This window comes from Pieris napi, chromosome 9 (genome assembly GCF_905475465.1).
Source record: "Pieris napi chromosome 9, ilPieNapi1.2, whole genome shotgun sequence".
Classification (NCBI taxonomy): Eukaryota; Metazoa; Arthropoda; class Insecta; order Lepidoptera; family Pieridae; genus Pieris; species Pieris napi.
In genome coordinates, this window is record NC_062242.1 from 1070195 (window position 1) to 1090906 (window position 20712).

General features: G+C 33.0%; 4 protein-coding genes across 4 annotated transcripts; all 4 read right to left on the reverse strand.

The window, feature by feature from the left end:
* Positions 1–608: 608 nt before the first annotated feature.
* Positions 609–6589, reverse strand: LOC125052409 (ovomucoid-like). The gene is made up of 4 exons (XM_047653231.1): positions 6471–6589; positions 5051–5198; positions 2150–2307; positions 609–808 (listed from the first exon to the last, which is right to left on the reverse strand). The coding sequence occupies exons 1-4, from the start codon at positions 6484–6486 to the stop codon at positions 627–629; spliced, it is 504 nt and encodes a 167-aa protein (XP_047509187.1). The 5' UTR covers positions 6487–6589; the 3' UTR covers positions 609–626.
* Positions 6590–9041: 2452 nt separating this feature from the next.
* Positions 9042–10735, reverse strand: LOC125052406. The gene has a single exon (XM_047653229.1). The coding sequence runs from the start codon at positions 10458–10460 to the stop codon at positions 9312–9314; it is 1149 nt and encodes a 382-aa protein (XP_047509185.1). The 5' UTR covers positions 10461–10735; the 3' UTR covers positions 9042–9311.
* Positions 10736–10920: 185 nt separating this feature from the next.
* On the reverse strand, positions 10921–12994 carry LOC125052407. Its single transcript, XM_047653230.1, has one exon. The coding sequence runs from the start codon at positions 12159–12161 to the stop codon at positions 11001–11003; it is 1161 nt and encodes a 386-aa protein (XP_047509186.1). The 5' UTR covers positions 12162–12994; the 3' UTR covers positions 10921–11000.
* Positions 12995–13276: 282 nt separating this feature from the next.
* LOC125052410 (putative surface protein bspA-like) lies at positions 13277–17265 on the reverse strand. Its single transcript, XM_047653232.1, has 4 exons — positions 17132–17265; positions 15825–16077; positions 14929–15068; positions 13277–13384 (listed from the first exon to the last, which is right to left on the reverse strand). The coding sequence occupies exons 1-4, from the start codon at positions 17160–17162 to the stop codon at positions 13329–13331; spliced, it is 480 nt and encodes a 159-aa protein (XP_047509188.1). The 5' UTR covers positions 17163–17265; the 3' UTR covers positions 13277–13328.
* Positions 17266–20712: the final 3447 nt, after the last annotated feature.

The window sequence follows — 20712 nt, forward strand, 5'->3', positions numbered from 1 at the left end:
AAATCAGTTAAAAACGTGCAAAACTATTCATATTTCCTTCCGTTGTTAGGGAAAACTTTCTCCATCATATGTGGACATTTCGGATGTTTTTTCCTAGTTAATTTCATAATGATTATTTTATATTATCACGATTAATGTTTTGAACAGTTTTGGCCTAGTGGCTTCAGCGTGGGACTCTCATCTCTGAGGTCGTAGGTTCGATCCCGGCTGTGCACGGTGAAGGAAAACATCGTGAAGGAACCGGCTTGCCTTAGACCCAAAAAGTCGACGGCGTGTGTCTGGCACAGGAGGCCTATTTGCCTATTAGATTGACAAATGATCATGAAACAGATACAGATTTAGAAGATATTGATTGAGAAGCCCAAAGACCTAAAAATGTTCTATTGCCATTGATTTATTTTAATGTTTGGATTTTTTTTTGAATTTGTGATATCTTAGTTCACAACTAGATGGTATGAATTTACACTCAAATATATTTAATATCATCAAAAACTAAACAACTTCGGTTTTCGTTAAAAAGGAATCGTGACATAACCAGGCAATCATTCTGTATACACACTTAGCTGTAATTATAATACATACCATCAATAGTAAACCTGTCGTATTGTCTTAAAGATTTTTCATATCTACTTACGGGCGCCACAGTTTTGTGCACAGTACAGTCTCCCTATATTATTGTAGGTCACATTGTCGGTCCCACACACGGGCAAATACTCTGGGGTCGCGGGACATTTTTTGATACAACTTTGGAGGTTGCTTCTAGAATCTTCTTTTGTTTCACACGCTGACCACTTCTTGACTTGAATGTCTGGAATGTAAAAAAAAGACTAAGATTCGTCTAACTGTAATCCATTCGACAAACTAAAGTTGTATGAATGTTGTGTGTGAGTTGAGTTAAAGCCATTTCCGCCTTGATCTTTTAAAGTCGTCGTACTTTTTGTGGTATTTGAGACTCTTCTTAACTTCTTCTAAGGCAAATGGGCATGTTTTTTTATTGGAACCCTAGCGAAGCTTATCCCCGGAGTGGAAATCTATGTTATGGAATATCAAGGGTCAATTCTAAATTTTAGCTATCGCCTATTTTAGTGGGTGCGTTGCTGGCCTTTGAGGGAGGAGTATGAGTTTGTAGTTTTAAATGAAATAGATTTAAGGTAGAAATTATTAAAATAAAATAACATAATTATTTTTATGTCTGAGCCTCAGAAATCTGTTTCTGTTTCATGATCATTTGTGAATCTAACAGGCAAATAGGCCTGTCACACGCCGTTGACTTTTTGGGTCGGTTCCTTCACCGTGCACAGCCGGGATCGAACCTACGACCTCAGGGATGAGAGTCGCACGCTGAAGCCACTGGGACAACAGCTTTTAGGTGTTTACATTTCACTTTATATTTGGTGACTTTACAATTTACATTCAAAGATAGGCAGGCCTCAGTTTCCTTCGCCAACCTCAATTTTCATGATGCAAGATACAGGTAAATTAGGTATATACCTAACTATATAGTTAAATGTATTAAATAATTATTATTGTTCTATTCCATTTCGTAAATGTTTAAATCTTTTTGTAGGTAAATATTATGTATTCCATCTTTGGCTATATTTTTAGTGTTATTCTTTATTGTTATATATATATTATGATCCGACATCAATGGCGCTGGTATCAGCTACCATTTTCATTATTTAATATCATCAAAGTCAAATTAGTTCAAATCAGTCATATTGTTTAATGGCTGTCATTATTATCGACTATTGAATAGTCGTTAATTTATAGACCTAGCAACATATTACTACAGACTATCAAAAAGTCTTTTAATTTGTAGATTTAATATTAGCAAATCAAATAAGCAATATAACTGATTTGACCTAATTTGACTTTGTTATTAAACAATGAAACCAGTTGATACCAGCGCCATTGATCCGACTTATATAATTTATGTTAGCTGTAGGATTACTAAATAAATAATTAATACCAGCCTTGCGATTCTGTAACTCACTCACAACAATAAAGTACAAGCTCCCTCCTTATCAGAATGCCAAGTCGTAAATGACTGCTTCACGACTGATTTGAGCGCAACCGCCGCTGTGGATACCGCTGTGAGAGTTCGAAAAGTGAGTTACAGAATCGCAAGGCTGTCCAACACGATACTTACTATGTCCGCACCGAGCAACACATTTAAGACGATCAATATTCTGATACGTGACATCATCGGTGCCACAAACAGGGTTGTAAGGCGTCACAGGACACGAGGACACGCAAGACTGAAAGTTATTTGTGGGATTTGGTCTATGGGTTGTACTCTGCTGCCACCTGTAGATTACATAATAAATCAGTTATTAATCTTGAATTTATGGTATGTTATCGTAACGTATCTCAACGTTACCGTTTGAAAAAACTTCTGTCTTCTCTCTATCTCTTTACAAAGTCTACATTTATGATAAAGATTACACTTTGTTAAGAAAGAAGTTTCTCAAACCATAAAAACGCTGTGAATTACTTATTAAATTTCTATTTTTTTAAGAAAAACTAATTGTATTGTAACTTATTATAATTGATTGTAAAAAAATTAAATGTAGGTGGACCGGGCACATCACGAGAGATAGCAGGTTGAAATGGACAAAAATTATTACAGAATGGCAACCACGAGAAGGAAAACAGGAATACAGAGCAAGAGATGGGAAGACGAAATAAAGAGAATAAGAGGCACAACTTCAAAAAGAAGAGCTAAAATTGGAAAATAATGGAAGCAGCGACACGCTGATCACCAAAACCTGCACACCTGATGTATTAGATTAAGTTAGGTTTTGTAACTAAAACAAATATTAATATATACATAGGGTGACTGCAATAAAGGCTATTAATAATAACAATAATATCCACGCTAGATTTATGATAAATTTAAGATTTTAACAGAGGAAATTCTCCATATCGTGATTGTACTATAGTAATATAAGTTCATACAATATATTAGCGTAAGATTAGCTTTAAGTTTAGTTTATTTTAGGTTCAATTTGGAAATTCTAATGTTTTTTGTATTTTTATTTGTTAATTTGGACACGCATTTCTTGCACCTTACCCTTAGTATTTCGTTTTTTCCTTACTAGGGTTTAACCTGGAAGAAATCTAATTTGTTTATTTTTTTACTTATATATATATCTCTGATATATATACAGGGTGGTCAAAAAGTCGTAGATCAAACGCAAATAGGGGATAGATGAGGTCATCTAAGCTCAACCCCTGCAGAGCTATAATTTATTTTGCGTTTTATAAGAATTGACATTTTTTACTAATTCTTATTAAAATTCGAAAAAATCTACACCTGTATCTTTTTCATAATATCCACTAGATTGGTACTGATGAGTTCTGTATATATCATTATGTATTAAATGGTAAACTTTAAAAATAAATAGTGATAAAATGAACTAAGTAAACACAATTTTGTAATATATAATAGACCTGTATTATCCAAAACAATTTGATACAGATTAAGCAATTCTGATGCGTCACCCAAAAATTACGCAAGATCACGTCAGCATCATTGAACTTCATTGATAAGGTATTTCGATAATAGGTGAAGCTATGACGTTCAGGGAATTTTACTATTGATTTTATATGGCATTGAACATTATGCAACACATCATGCAATCATAATGATTACATATGCAAATTTATGCGTTATTGTAATTTGAACATAATTCAGTACAGTGGTATTATAAATTCTATTAATGGACATATAGAAAATCATATGAAATGCGGGTCCAATTTTAATACACGTTTCTATGTAGGCTCCCGCAGGTTTATGAATGTGTTATTTTGGTATAAAATGGAATTTGGAGATAGAGTTTGCGAACTAGACCTTACTTTGTTTCTAACCCTTCTACCTATCCGTTTGTTATTATGTTATTGTGCAAAATAGAAAAAATACCAAAGTAATAATAATAATTAAAACTCCTTTATTTGTTTAAAAGGTACTACAAAGGTCATTTTAGCTGCTAACTTCACGCATATTCTATTTATTTTTACTTGTAGATTGTCTTATTCCCATCTCGCTCGCGCACGCTCGGCGCCCGGCTGGTTTAAAAATAATTCGTTAGTGGGCAACTTCATACTGATAATTTTGTGTCACGGTGAGCGCGCATCGTAAAATTTCACTCTCATCAATTTTTCATAACGCACCTAAAGAAGTATAACTTCAATAAATTAAGCTCTTTGTACTAACACGACTGCAGGTGAATGATAAGAATGTAACACATTAATGTTTTGCACTTCAAAAGATAATAATAATGACACTTTATTTACGTCACAGGAACACAAATAAAAATCAGTGGCGCTACAAACTTTTTAGATCTGGAACTCAGATTTCTGAATCTGATTCATGATGATTTGTCGACCACGTGGTCGACTTTTTGGGTGTAAGAAAAGTCGGTTCCCTAACGATGTTTTCCTTCACCGTTCGAGAGAGTGTTAACTGCGCACATAGAAAGAAAGTCCATTGGTGCACAGCCGGGGATCAATATCCCCACAATAACACAAAAGAGGAGTAAAAATTGTACCTAATAATAATTGTACTTAGCAAATAATCGATTTCATTCATTCATTCAGTCAAAAAAAAATATAAATAAAGCCGTTGTGCCCATTTTTTTTTAGTCTTACTGCTAACGGCAATTTCTTCCAGCAAATATGTATATATAAATAATATAAACATTAAAAAAAATGCAATACCGAACATAAAACTAAACTACTCAAAAATACCAATATTAAAAAATAATAATTTTTATTAGGACAATGTTTTTAGTTGTTAGATAAAATACATCGATTCTTTTCTTATATGAACTGATAAGACTGTAAATAAATGTATGACTCAAAACTTAGCGATTAAAAGGAGACGGAGAGTTTCTTGCCAGTTCTTCTCGGCCGCTCTACGCCCTTGACTTGCGAACTGGTAGTAAATGTAAAATTAGAATTTAGTATCTTTTCTGTCGACGTTCAAGTGTACTTGGTTACCTATATATTAATTAAGTTATTTTGAGATTGAATTATAATAATAACTTACCAAGTTGGATAATAATCATCGTCAGTGTCCGGGAAGACCACTCTATTATTATAATCTGAGTCGAAGTCGTGGTTGCTACCTGAGTTGCCTCTGGGATTCCAATTTTGGAAACAGAGCGACTCGTGGCATACTAGTACTATCAGAAATACTGAAAAATTTCACACTATAATTAATTTAAGGCAAAATAGGATCAACTTATTTCTTATTCTTAAATATAGGTTAAAGAAGAAACAAATGTGGTGACTTTTTGACCAACTTTTGGTATCACTTCGACGATATCCGATTGCTCCCAGGCATTTTACACTTTATCATGTCATACAAGAATTTTTTAAATCATATAATATGTACTTTGGAACTAGAGATGCTAGAGAACGCCAAGATTGGAAAAAATTAAAAGAGGCCTTTGGCGAAGGACAAGCTGTAAATAAATAAATATTTGTTATGCCTATGATAGGGGCTAAATATTACTTCATATTTAGTGTGTAAGTTAAACAGTTTAATGATGTGTATTGTTTTATTATTATTTCTGATTTAAATCAGATCAAGTATGAACGTGCAGGGCCTTTCTAGTTTACGCTTTTTTGAAGGTCTAGGTCGAATCAATTTGGAAATTCCGTATTCTTTACCGTCTGTGAGGTTCTGTTGAATTTTGAATTTTATTTATTGATTTCAATTGTGATTATTAGAGAGATATTAAGAAGTCCAATCATAGAACCAATTGAAGAACAAAATTAGTTGTAAAATTCAGCCATGGTGAAATAGTATGCAAATGTCATTGTTAAATCGGAATTTAAAATACTTGTACTGCGTTTAATTTCTTAAGACTTTCGAAATTCTCTGTGAAATGTCAAATTTAAAGAATCTTGTGTTTTGTTTAACTATGTACTACATATTATTTTCTTATGCATTGCATTGCATAACCAAGTTTAAAATAATTTTTAAATATAACTTTGAAATATTCCTTTTTTTAGTATCGTTTAAATAAAAATAAATAAAGTAATTAAGATATTGTCAAACCATTTTATACATTTCTTTCTAGACGTTCAATTTTAAAAATAAAACAATACAGTAACTATTAAATCAGTAATTGTGGGAAATGCCTATTAACAACTCATTATGAAATCGATATAACGTCATTAGTTGTATGCTTTGTATTTTAATAATAAACAACAAATAGTTTTAATGCAATATACAAGAGTACTGTATCTCTTAGGATACGCTAAGCTTATCTTAGTACTAACTCTGATAAGTCAAACCGAGTTCTCACTCAAGACTGCTTTGTAGGATTTTGATGGATGATAAGTTTGTCCGCATAAAATATTTTTCCTTAAATCACATTATACACTTTACCAATTTCTCGTAGCAATAGCCTACGCAGGTTCTACGAAATTACGAAAGTAATAAACACAAAAACACTTACTCACGAAAAACACCATTTTAATAAATAACTCTCGAATACACTTAACTTAATATAACATATCACAACAGCGTCAGTTAACTAAATGACCTGCGGTTTAACGTGGTGTGCAATATAAATTTTACCTGACCGGATATTTAATAAGTCATGAGTTATCTGAGTCATGATAGGATTGTATCCAAATGTTTAGAAATTGCAATTATCCTGGGTTTACTCGGAGACCTCGAGCTAAATTGAATTCAAGTAGTATTTTGAACGTCACTAAGGTCTCAGTTTCTACAGCTTCATATGCGGATACAACAATTTGCATTGAACTGAGGCAATGTATTTTATAAATACTACTATGTAAAGAAGTTTCTTTGCTAACAAAAAAAGTAATATTGAGGAGACGCTTAAGCAATTGTTTATTTATATCTAAAGACAGAAACGACGAAATAAAAAAAACAGAAAATGAAATATAAATAACAACAGTGTTTCTAAAAAATGTAAAAGGTCATAATAAAACTAGAAATAATCAAATTATTTTTATTTTCTATTGCTTAATAAACTAAAAGTTCAGAAAACACCAAAAACCACTAAGGGGTTAACCTTAGTGTCTGAAGGTGCCTTGGTCTTATAGAACGATAGGCACTGACAAGTAAACGTTTTGTTGGCTCAAAAAAAAGGGCCCGTTATACTATGATAAAGTTTATTAACTAATTTAATAAGTATCAGCTGTCTGAAAAAAAAACTACTAAATTGCTTTGGTCTAGGATGCAAATAAAAAGCCTAAAAATGCTTGTGTATATAAAAGTGGATTAGAATTAATTTTTAAATACTGGGGGATTATTACATTTCGGAAACATATGTTACAAATTATAGAATTACTAGATATATTTGAAACTTCTAAACGTCATTGCTATTATGCTAGGTAGGCGTTTAATTTTTATTCAATTTTAAAAAAAGAACCTAAACTTTTTTCAACCCACTATTGAGATTGTTGCGAGACAAAATTAAATTGTTCGTTTCACTCTGTCGACTGCCACTGCTGGATATAAGCCTCTCCCTTAATTTGCTGTTTATATCACAAATGACAATGTACAGACCTATTCTAACGTCCTATTATACATGTATAATATTAGAAAGCAATAAATTATTTCCCGGTTATTGTAAGACATATATAGGTGTAGAACAAGGACCAATTTGCTCTTACTAATAAGTTATAAATTATGTATAAGGCAATTAGTAATTTCTTACATATGTACGTTCGTAACTTATGTGTTTTCCAAGCTATCCTGTTTCCAAAATTCATTATAAACAATACGTAAAGACATTATCGAATTGTTTCAGTTTTCTTGCCCCTACGTTTTTGATAAGGAGGGAGGGCCTGTAGTTTATTGTTTATCAGAATGCCAAATCTTAAAATGACTGCTTCACGACTGATTTGAGCGTGACCGCCGCTGCGAAAACCGCTGTGCGAGTTCGAAAAGTGAGTTACAGAATCGCAAGGCTGTTAAAAAAGTGTAAATATAAAATTGAAAAATGGTACGTGTGCTGTTTTTTAGGATTACCATCTGGAAAAATGTCGGGGTTTTTTTTTAAATTTAATCTTATAATCGTTTAGCGGAAAAGCCGAAGAGATTGTAATTAATGACGTGCATCGTACTGTATGAATCCCAGAGCATTTGATGGGCATCTCAATTCAGTTGGAAAATAAATTGAGAAACAAACAAAAATTGGAGTTTCACTAATAAAAATATGTTTTTATACAAATTGTTAAATGGTCAAATACAGAACAGTATGTCAAGTCAAAGTGCCCATGGACACTCTCAATGCCAGAGGGCTCGTGAGTGCGTTGCCGGCCTTTTAAGAATTGGTACGCTCTTTTCTTGAAGGACCCTAAGTCGAATTGGTTCGAAAATACTTCAGTGGCAGCTGGTTCCACATAGTGGTAGTGCGCGGCAAAAACTGCCTTGAAAAACGCTCAGTTGTGGAACGGCGGACGTCGAGGAATTTCGTATACTGTCTTAACGTCCGATGATGAAACTAGCATCTATAGCTTGTAACACCTACTATATATATATAGCATATGATGTAGTAAACTTCAATAAATAAATAAAATATGTCGAATTGTGGTTGTGTTGTTATTTATTTCCTAACCAAGCAAAGTAAGCCTGTATATATGTCGCAGTAAACTAGTTAAATCAGAGAGTTAATTGAATCTCTAGACAGGTAATTAAAGATCGATATTCAATCAACTAGCTAGCGTATTGATTTAAATAAAGCAGCGTCGAAAACGTTTAACTATCTGTCTGACCGAAAGCCAGCGTAGTAATTAATAATGTAAAACAAGATGGCGGTCACGACAACAGCTGATTACTTTTAGAGTCTTTTTTTGGCAAACGGTTGGTTTGTTGTGACAGTGGTTTTTCGTTTCAAATATACCCAGAAGACTGGTTGACATTAAATGTCTACGATATGAATATTGAAAAGTGCCATGTAGTGAGGCATACATTCAAATATATATATATATATATATTTTATCTACAGACTGTTAAATTACTGATATTAGGATAATTAAATAAAACTTGCAAATTATGGTTCAATACATTTAATTACCAATTTCAAGCCAAAATGTGCTACAATTACATAATACACACGCATGTAACTTAACAAATGTATATACGAATAATATGTTAGTAATACAAGTTGTCCATATATAATAAGTAAGTACATGTAAAGATCAATGATTAAGCTACTCAGTAAAAGCAAGAAGCAGCAGAAATTAGGAATTTAAGTCTTACTATGACTTAATTATACGACATTACTTACTAACCAGAAAGAACATATTTTATATCTAAAATACTAAACAAAATGCGACACTTGGCAAAGAAATATTAAATAAGTAGTGGCAACACCAACAAACTTAAGTAAGAGCCTAATGTTCATTTCAAACATTCCATAAGTGATTATATTCCAATTACAAGCACTCGCTACTTCAAGTAAGGTTTTAGCTTGGCCCCTAGCGTTGCCAGAGAAGTTGTAATTCATAACAATTTCATTTACAAGAACCTTTGTCTCATTTCGTTTGGTGAGAACTTTCTCGCAGACGTAGCATATGAGGGCAAGAAAAAATAGTTCGCCAATACACCAAATTAGGTTACTTACGAAAAATGTCGAATCCTTTAACATTCGATAGTAATAAATATATGTCCATAAAGCAATGATTACGTAAAAAAATGTTGAAATCAGCGTTTGGAAAATGTTGATTTCGAAAATTTTGTTAATCGTTACTATCATATTCGACATCAAACTGTAAGCGATGGATAATGATTTTATTGACAAGTTTTCAACTTTACAACCAATGTAATACAATTCTGAAGTCTTCTTTATAACTATGCCGTTTTCGTTAGGGGTGAAATTTCGTAAATGATTATTCAATACATTTATTCTCTCTGTTATCATATTAATGTAGATGGAGAAGAATACCACTTGTAACTTCTGCCCAAACGCAATGACTGTCATGCACAAGATCATAATTGACATCTCTTGGTTGACATAAAGCTCGTACGTTGTACTTAAGCTAAAAGAAATGACAAGCGTAGAGATTTTAATGATAGTTTTACGTTTACATTTAGAATAAAACTCTTCATAAATACCCAGTAAAGAATCAATTTCAGATATGGTTTTTATGAATATAATATTTTGTTTTGAAAATAGAAACGGAACAATTAAAGAAGTAATAAACTGACTTGTCATAAATATAGAGGGGGTGGCGTTTAAAAATTCAAACTTCACTCCATTCCATGTAAATGGTGTTTGAGTAAGCTTTACCATCTGATATGTATAAGATGTTATTGTAATAAAAAACACACATATAGTGTAGAGTTTAGTCACTCTTGGTGGTGCTGTCAATGTTCCATTTGCGGAGCTAAATCGAAATATTCCGAATAGATTCTCAGTTATAAGTAATGGTCTTAAAGAGTCCACCACATTATGCACCTTATTCTCCATCGTTTCGTTAACAACAAAGTGATGGTGAGAAGACAATGTAGAACATTTAAATTATACACCCACTCTTTACAAAGCCTTGTACGTGTTTGAACATATTGTTACTTATTAATTAAATATTAGTACGAACCATCAATCACTAAATAAATTAATAACGTAGTACAATAATTTAGTAAAGTGTTTGTGTACATTCCTGGTACATAAATATGTATCGACAAAACAAGCTTATGAGTCGATAAAGGTGGTTATCGTTGAACTATGGATTTCGGTTCAAATGATTCATAGGTATTTAAATTCGCGTAAACTAAAGAACCAAACCAACAGTCAACTCTCTTCTTAAAAGTATATAGATGTTATCAGCTTGAAACTGCCATTTCCACCGTTCTGTCGTTAGTCAAAAGATAATCTTTGTAAAGAGAGGAGATTTCCAGCCATCAAGGTGAAGCAGGAATCGATGTTTTAAATCGTCTTTTTTATTTCAATTTCGAAACAAAAGCCATGCCTTTACAAATACCGTACCTATAGTTATTAAAACATTTTTTCTTATATGAAATGAGAGACTTGAATAAGAAGTATGAAATATGTGGTAGAAATATTTATAAATTTCATCATAAAATTTATGTTCAGCTGAAACATACCATAAACTACGTTATTCATTGGCCATGCATCCACCACTTCCTTTAAAGTTTTCGCCTGATTTCTCACTATATCTGATATTTTGTAATTCATAATAATATCGTTTGCCAAAACTTCTGTCCTGTTACGTATTTTAAGTATATTTTCACACAAACAGCATACAATTATGAGAAAAAATATTTCAGTTGTGCACCAATATGCTATCCCTACCATATATTTATGTGATAACTTAAATATCCGATAATAATAAATATACATATATAACGACATTATTATGTTAAAAAATGCGGTAACTATTGCAAAAAACAAATACACTTCGAACACTGAATTTACTAATATAAGGGTATTCCCAATCAAATGGAAAGACTTAGATAAACTTTTAATTTCAACGATTTCGGCCATCTTGGGTCTGATAAGAAATACGGAACATTTCTTTACTTTATTACATCCAATATTGCTTATAGTCAATAAATACTTATTGAGAATATTAATCCTCTCAGTTATCAAGCTAATGTATACATAAAATGAAAATATTCGTAGTTTGTCCCCGTATTTAATTAGTGATATGAACGGTACAGTAACGGTGAACAGATCTTGATAAGAAAATTCGTATACCATACTTATAATTAAAATAATACTGAAGGTGATTAATTTTACCAGAATTCTTCGCTTGCCTTTCCTATAGTGTTTTTCGTCTACATTTAACAGGTGATCTATTTCGGATAATGATTGCACAATGATAACATTCTCCTTAGAGAACATAAAAGGCACTAACATTGATATTACAAATTGAATCACTACGAGTAGGACCGGTGCCGCATTTGCTAGTTCGAATTTTATCCCATCAATACCATACGGTGACTGTGAAATGCATAATGCTGCTAAATATGGAATGCTGATGACAATTAACAGAGCCATAGCATACGCTTTACTCTTAAATGTGGGTGGATGCAAAGATCCTCTTACTTGACGAAAACGAAAGGTCCCAAAACACTTTTCCACAAACAATAAGGGCTGAAGGCAGTCCACAATCTGGGGAAGCCTTTCTTGTATAGCTTTAGTTTCCATTTGATTTTCAAAAATAGTTATTTACATTTATTTAATTACGTGAACACTTTGGACGTGCGAGGAGTAGAATATCTATTGCGCCTTTTCCATTAGAGCCAATCACTTAAATTTTTGACTATTAAGTAATGAGTTACTTCAATTTTATTAATCGTTATCGAAGGAGATCGTTATGAAACGTCGGGCCGTGATAAAATTAATTAATTAAAATTACTATAATTTTTTTTTATTACATTTTTTTTTAAACCTGGGAATATTAGATAGTATTACAATGTTGCGTCATTGTAAGGACTATTTTTATGTTATTAACAGATTAACACATTATAAAAAGGAATAGTTATATTTGAAAGAGAGCTTTTAAACTAGCTAATACTATACATTAAGTTAAAAAAAGCTAACTAAAAAATAAGAATTTATAAAGCCTTTATTTTTATTGTCTATAGGTCGCAGTTAAGTATTAAATCAGAGAGTTAATTGAATCTCTAGATATTTAATTAAATATCGATATTCAATCAAGTTGCTAAAGTTCCATAAGACAAGTGACTGAACGAAACGTTTATCGAGTTTCCTAAACGTTCCTATAGACAACAAGGCGCATTTCAACTTTGGTAGGGTGACCAAGATATTTGATTGCGTGTATTTTTTCTCGATCTCCCTTACTCTCTCTTTAAATCATTCTCGCTATAGCTCTCTCCCACCTCTCGTTCCATGGCACTGTGCGTGATGCGACTTTCGCTCTATCTCACTCTCTCTCGATCTTTCTCACTTGCTTGCTCCCTACTCTCGCTCCATGGCTATTTGCTTCATGCTACGTTCGCCCTTTCTCACTCTCTCTCAATCGCTCTCTCCCTTTTATTCGACAAAAACGCTGCACATCTTCGTGACGCTAATATTATTATTATTGCGTTTCATCCGTAAAAACTTTACCCTCATGCGCCTAAAGAAGTTTCACTTAAAAAACGCTTTCTATGTACTTATTACTTCTTGTGCTGTTATTTTGGGGTCATTTAGTATCGCTGAAATAAATCAGGAATCGAACAATACAACGATGTAGGGGTAAGTAACTAAAAAGTTTTTATAACCACTGGGACACTGTAAGGTTATATTAAAAAAAAAAGTTATTTTTTTATTTTTATTACCTACTTATCTATGGTACAATAACTTAATAAACTATATGATAGGAGCTGGCGTTGTGGGGCACTTTGATTGTCGTAGCATCGTCACAGCTGGAACAAAATACAAATTTTAATTATAGAACTTGTTTATTAGACATGAATTATTATTTGAAAAACGTGCTCAGACATTTATAAAACCTGATTTATATTTTGTTTTAAACAACTTTTAAAATAGCTTGTTCTAATCAAATGCGACTCTTTTTCGAAGATAATTTCTTGTTGTTCGATTTTTTTATTTTGTGCCACTATCTTGGCAAATAAAGTATTATTATTATTAATATTAATAACGAGCAGAAAACATTTGTCTTTATTGGATCCTTCGGATCTGCTTATAGTCATGTCACATCATTAAGTCATGAAACATCATTAAGCTGTCAAATCCCTTCAAGCCTATAGCGAGATCTCATTGAAAAAACATCATTACCATGGCAACTAACACGATACGTTTTATAATAATATAGAACAATTTAACGTGAACTGAACTGAAAGATGTTGGAATATTATATATAGTATATTGGATTGTATTTTTAAGGTAAAATAGTATCAATGTTTGTTCAGGTTTTATGTTTTTTGTATCAGAAGGTCGTCTAACCTTTACTGATATTGATGACAAATAATTAATATACTACAAAGATCAATTTTCCTTGTGACAAACTATGTACTAAATTATTTAATAAGATAACAATCGTAATAACATCCACAAAGCGAATCTTTTAACTTAGCATTTTCCTTATTGATAACTTGTTTACTCGATGAATAAATTAGTATTCATATAAAATAATTTTTTAATTAATTACTCCGTTGTTCAACACTACTCAACCTAAACCTCGAATAGTTTGCAAATAATGTGACAAAAAATAATTTAAAAATAAACCGACTTCAAATTGCAGGTTAGACGGCATGTCCCGTCTATTAATGAAGGGATAATCATATCTCAAAAACTACTGGTTTAGATGAAACTTGGACTGTTCCCATGGTTGGAAATAATTAAAATAATAATTAATTAATTATAATAATTTAATAAATGATTTAAACAAAGGAAACTGTTCTTCTCGTCATTAATTTAAGTTCAAACAAAAACTAACGAAATTAAGACTACGTGCTTTGTAACTGCATAGGTCATCCTCAAATATTATCTAATGAGTAATGACATACATACATGTCAAAATGTTAACTTAAATTTTTTCGTCGGTTAAAATACATTATCTGATTGAGTTTTATAAAACGTTCGTGAATAGAATCATATTAGATATTTAAATATTTTAAATACATCTTACTACAAAGCAGTGTGGTTTTCAATTATGTATGTACTCTGATAATATGTTAATAATTAAATGTAAAGAAATAAGTCTAATATATAAATTTTAAATACTGATGAAAATTTTGTATACATTTTGGTAACTTAATGTACAGAAAACACTAGGTATTTTGCTAAAATATCGTTCCTAGAGCTGCATATGCCTTTTGTATCTAATATAAAACGTAAACTCTATATCAATATTGTAATACGCTACCGATTGAATATAGTTAAACTTTGCAGAGGGTGACTGTATCCGAGGGTATAGGTAGAAAATCCATTTATGCAAAATACTTACAAATTCCACACATCTGGGCACAGTAAAGTCGGCCAGGGTTGTCGTAATCTTTACCATTGGAGCCACATACTGGATTGTACTCAGCTGTTCCTGGACAGTTCCGCTGACAGGCTAGAACATCAGGGGATTCTGTCGTAGACCTGAATAAAAATTATATTGTAAGGGAATTGTAGCAATTATAAAGAGTTTTAAAGATAAGCTTGCAAAGGTTCATAATATAAGTATTATGTAAAAAATTCTCTTTCTATCAAAGTCCTTGTTTTTTTTGATATCCGAGGTGCAAATGCATTTGCGCATCCCCTGCCCTCAAAAGTTGCAGGGGTATGTGGGAATCGACCCACGCCAAAATCTCTGCTATTCAGAGATTCGGTGAGCAATACCCACTAAAACCACGTCGAGTAGTTCCTACAAAGCCGCGTTACAGAGGCTCGCTGGGGGTCGCTGTCGCATTCTACCGGGACCTCAACGGCAAAAGAATGTTGAATTACTTCACCACTTATAATTACCACTCCGGTTTAAAACGTATTGCTACGTTCTAAACCTACACGGTCTCCTTTCTATAGTTCGATGCCCTCTGCATACTATAGAAATTCGACCGTGTCCGCCATTTACGGTTTAAGCACTCGCCCGGTACCGTACGACCCTACCATAGGCCGAGGACAAATTTAAATTAAATTGAAAAACTTGCCTTCGAACCGGGAATCGAACCCGGTACCCGTCACCAAGCTCGCCACATACAAAGACCGCTTGGCTATAAGGCCCTTATCTATCAAAGTCCTACAAAATTGAGTGATCCAAAACCATGAATCATATAATAAAAAAACATTATGAGATTCAGTAGACACGTCAACAAAGAAGAGTACTAGTTAGTTCAATATTAATAGCCCCTAACTTACCCGCCAGGTGCCTGTGTGGGAGCCGGCGTTGGTGCTGTGGGGATTGGATTAGGATTGGGGAAAGGATTGGGGACAGGATCCACTGGGTTCATGGGTCTGCCCCAAGGATCACTGGGCCGCATCCACGGCTGATTGGGCCTCATCCATGGATTCTGAGGTCTTTGCCATGGCTGGTTAAAGCCGTATCTGTCATCTAATAATTCTTCCATTGTCTGCCGCGCTAATCTTCTACACGCCACGCTGCTTAGAAAAGCTAAAACAAATTTTGATTCAAAATGAAACCAATAGTTATATTTAAAAAATCTAATAACCATCAAACAAACAATGAATTAATAATAGATTTCCTTGTTTTACGTTTGCATAATAATTAGCAAGTTCTAGATTTAAATAGTAGGTATCTAATTATTTCCGTAAGTAATGTTATGTAAAATATATCGTGGCTTTTAAATACTCTGCTGAATAAAATTAAGTGCAGTATTAGTTCTTTCAGCGTGCGACTCTCATCCCTGAGATCGTAGGATCGATCCCCGGCTGTGTACCAATGGACTTTCTATGTGCGCATTGACAAATGATCATGAAACAGAAATATGAGACCCAGTCCAAAAAATGTTGTAGCGCCACTGATTTATTTTATGCCAAGGATACAGGACTGGTGTTAGCAAATATTGCATTAAATACGTATATGGTTTTCCCATTTGGACGACATCATGACTTAACAATGAGATTCTATTTATATTTACCTAAACAGTATAACATTATTTTTTATTATTTTAATTGCCTATTGTTAGGAAACATATTAAACAGATCAAGTAGTTCAAGATCTATATTATAAACGCTCTATAATCTTAAAATTAAACTAGCCAGTAAGTATTTTGTCCTATAGGAAATAACAAACATAAATAAATGCGTCAAAAAGAACGAAAACATAAAGATTTAACTTGGCGCCTGATATATCCCAGAGCTGGTGCTTTCCTCGCTCAACGAATAAGTATCGCAGTACAGCGAGGAAATACTGCCAGCGTTAAAGGTACATTTTTTAATAATTTTTATTATTACTATGTAGGTTAAGAAAATTATAAATACTGTATCTATATTTGATTGTTATGTTTCGGTTTTAATAAACAAAATGTGACAAAATCATTTTCATCCAAATTTATGGATATGACAAAGAGCGTCTAACTTAAATATACGAAATGTTTTTATGAAACCAAGCCAGAATTTGTCTCGTTATAGTATATTAAAACCCTCAACTTATAATTGAAAACAATTTAAAAAGCAAAACGAATAATTAAATTATTAATACTCACCGACAATTAACAAAGCACAAAACTTGTTCATTTTAAAATATTTAAATGAACTTGACCTGTCCGCTGTTTGTTAAGAGACTGGTGTCATTTTATAAATGTTGTGTTTATAAATGAATCTTGTCTCGCGACTTTTTGCACTTGTGTATCTTGTTTATTAGGGATGTGGCCAGTTGTCGATAAAAACTGTTTAACTATATGAATTCAGTTGTGTAGGAGAATGTTCACAAGTTATTTTCAAAACAATCTTGTTTTTGGTTCATATAAATCTGATCATAGCTTCTAAATATCTGTGATAGTGGTTAATTTATCAGTCTACATTACTATTTTTTTTTCTAATAGGCCTTAGTTCTGATTTATAATTTGACAAGCAATGCCAGAAAATGTATATGAAGCTGGGAAAATAAATTTATTAACATATATTTATTAACAAATAATCAATCCATGTGTCCATCACTTAACATTAGGTGAGCCTCCTATCCGTTTGCCTCCTATTACAAAAACAAACAAACGCATTCATTTTCTTTTTTACTTTATGTATTATTCTTCAATATATTGTTCAAATATAATTTAATAATGTTAGAGTAATGTATTTGTTTCAATTCTACAATAAATCATTACAGTAGTTCAGAACAATATATTTTTTTAAATATATTTCAACTGACCGGCTTGCCTTGTAATTAAAGATTCATCGATAAAACATGAAGGAACAAGAACAACACTACTGTAAATAAATATGGAGCAGCGTCATTCGATATATAACGTAAAGCCCCGAGAAAACTGATAAAAATTATCCTGTTCTCAAGAACAGGGCTATAAGCGAAGCAGAAAATAGATTTTATTAAGAATTCTTATTTACTAGAGGAGTACAAAAAATAAATGCTTCTAGTTTTTTTAAGTCGGTGTAAATACAATAACAGGTGATTAGCAGCTAAACCTGACATGCACAAAATTAAAGCGGGTTTCAATTTATAAAAAAACACAGAATATTTAATTAAAAATCAGTTACAAACCAGAGATACAGTATCTGACGAAGGTGCATGACGTGGGCGGTCAAGAACATTTTTTATTCTACTTTTAAAGGCAAATAAAAACTCAGATGTTGTATATTATCTGAATACAGAATTATATTGATGCAAAACTGCAAAAGTATTTAGAATAGCAGTCAAAAGACTGCTGAGAGAGAATTAATGGAAAAAGAGAAGAAGAAAAGAGACAAATAAAGGAATAATAGAAAATTTATTTCAAACAGTTAACATTGTAAATGAATGATGAATTGAATTGAAAGTTTTACTTTAAATTTAAATAAAAATAAAGGATTTAATATAGGGGAGGAATTAGCCTACTGGACAGCCAAAAAGGGCAGTCATCAGTGGACACCCATATTTTGTGCTTTGCTGGCCTTTGAGGAAGGTTTTAATCTTTTTTTAAACGATTGGAGGTCGTATCTCCCAGGGAAGATCCTCACTGGGAGTCAATTCCACAGTTCGCTAGTTCGCAAAAAACGTGTCTGATGAGGTGAAGACTTCACCATCAAGGTGATGCTGATGAAATCAATACAGCTTGTAGGGTGTTGAAACGAGATAGAAGGGATCAACCCATTTCCCATATAACTTTTCAGAACACTCTGCATAGTACACTTGTAGAATACGCATAGTGGACGCAATGTCTCTGCGTAGAGAGAGAATCAAGCTGGTCAGTAATACGTTGGAGATTGGTCAAAAGGAAAAAGCTGGTATTTAGGAGCACCGGCCCAGAGAAGTGAGCAGTATCCATATAAGCACGTACTTGTAGGGTTGTACCTTAGTGCATTACTTCTTAGCCCTACCCAAAACTAACAAAAACTATCTTCAGTATCGTTTCAATATTGGAAACAAGTTTGTTACGGTTCTTATCGACTTCAGAGCGGGACGTGTTCGGGTGGCCGAAATATAATATGTCGATCTTGCTGTCGTCTGCATAGCAATGGATGTTGTCGATGTTCAACAGGTCATTTTTATGCAGAATGAACAGTGTGGGCGAGAGAACACAACCTTGCGGAACGCCTGCATTGATGGGTCTAGGATTGGAGCACGCTTCTTCAACTAGTTAATGCCTACAAGAAAATTAGCCAGCCATCGACAGATGTTTTTACTACGATGATGAAAGAAAGACTACCACCCTAGCCAGAATGTAGCCGTGTAGGTAGGAAGGCTAGTAGGGAACAAAAAACAAATGTTGCACCAGTCGCGCTATTGCAATGTGCATCGTATAACAAAAAAAAAGGAGTACATAATTTTATATAACACAAGACGATCAGGCGTTTATTTTCTACAATATTATGAATATTAAATGATGACGGTCAGAATGATAGGGATCTACCACTGAATTTGACCAGTCTAAATGTGACTCTGAGCACGAGATTGAATCCTTTTACAATATTATGGCAAAATCTCTAAATAATGTCATTTGACATCAGGCGCTTCACAATACAGTCATTTAAACCAATATTTCAAAATTTCTTATTAATTAAAACCATTTCAAAATAAAAATAAACATATACATAACATTAATTACTAACAAAAACACACACATATAATAACAATAATCAAAGAAAAAAAAAATCATGAGAGATATAAAAAAAAACTTGTTCCCTTTTCTCTTTCGGTTCGTTTCAAGTGCGTAATGCGTGTGTGATGTGGTTGTATTTGGCCCTGGCTCAGCTTTATGCTGATGAGCAGACTGTTCCATAGCGCTGGTCATAATAAGCAACATTATTATACTGTTTACGGCATACTTGACTTTATTTATGAACCAATTCGACTTAGGGTCCTTCAAGAAAAGAGCGTACCAATTCAAAAAAGGCCGGTAACGCACTCGCGAGCCCTCTGCCATTGAGAGTGTCCATGGGCGGCGGTATCACTTAACATCAAGTGAGCCTCCTGCCCTTTTTCCCCCTGTTCTATAAAAAAAAAATTGGTTATATTTTTTAAAGTTTAGTTTAATTTGTCAAACTCGTGAACCTCCTGTTGTGAGGAACGCTATAAACAAATACATTATTAATGAAAACAAACTCAAGGTTTTCAGTGATCCTAGATCATTGTGACTCAGTGTTTTACTGCGTATTTTACAAGTAATTCTAACGTGAAGGTTTGTGGGAATTCCTTTTTGCAAGAACCAGTTTATTCGTGTGAATGTCTAAAATGGTCATATTTTGTTTGTCATTCGTTATAACGAACTTAAAAGTAAGTCTACATTTCCGACGGCTTTCGTGACGCACGAGGCGTATTAGTTCTGGGTTGGATTCTTGATAAAAAAATAATTGGATTTCTGAAGACAACGATTTATCTTTTTAGTTAATGCTGTGTAAATTTGCTATCATTATTTTATTTATTCCAACATAATGTATTTACATTGTATATTCGCGGATGTTTGACTGCGACTTCTTCAATACGAGGGAGTTGCATGGATCTGGTTAGCACTGCGCCTTCTTAAGTTCACATGTCTTTACACATGTAGGGTAGACTGGGTACGGTAGAAACGGGGTAGGGTTGAAACAGAGCGAATATCTCAACAACCGTGCGTGATGCGTTGGGGTACAAGGG

Excerpts from the sequence above, each read along its gene's own strand:
- LOC125052407 (XM_047653230.1), bottom strand. The coding sequence starts at position 12,161 with ATGGAAACTAAAGCTATACAAGAAAGGCTTCCCCAGATTGTGGACTGC.
- LOC125052409 (XM_047653231.1), bottom strand. Across the intron at positions 2,308-5,050 it reads GATGATTATTATCCAACTTG|GTGGCAGCAGAGTACAACCC; the intron begins GTAAGTTATTAT and ends TGTAATCTACAG. Across the intron at positions 809-2,149 it reads TGTTGCTCGGTGCGGACATA|ACATTCAAGTCAAGAAGTGG; the intron begins GTAAGTATCGTG and ends TTTACATTCCAG.
- LOC125052410 (XM_047653232.1), bottom strand. The coding sequence starts at position 17,162 with ATGAACAAGTTTTGTGCTTTGTTAATTGTCG. Across the intron at positions 16,078-17,131 it reads TTGTGCTTTGTTAATTGTCG|CTTTTCTAAGCAGCGTGGCG; the intron begins GTGAGTATTAAT and ends AATTTGTTTTAG. Across the intron at positions 13,385-14,928 it reads TGCCCAGATGTGTGGAATTT|CTGTGACGATGCTACGACAA; the intron begins GTAAGTATTTTG and ends ATTTTGTTCCAG.
- LOC125052406 (XM_047653229.1), bottom strand. The coding sequence starts at position 10,460 with ATGGAGAATAAGGTGCATAATGTGGTGGACTCTTTAAGACCATTACTT.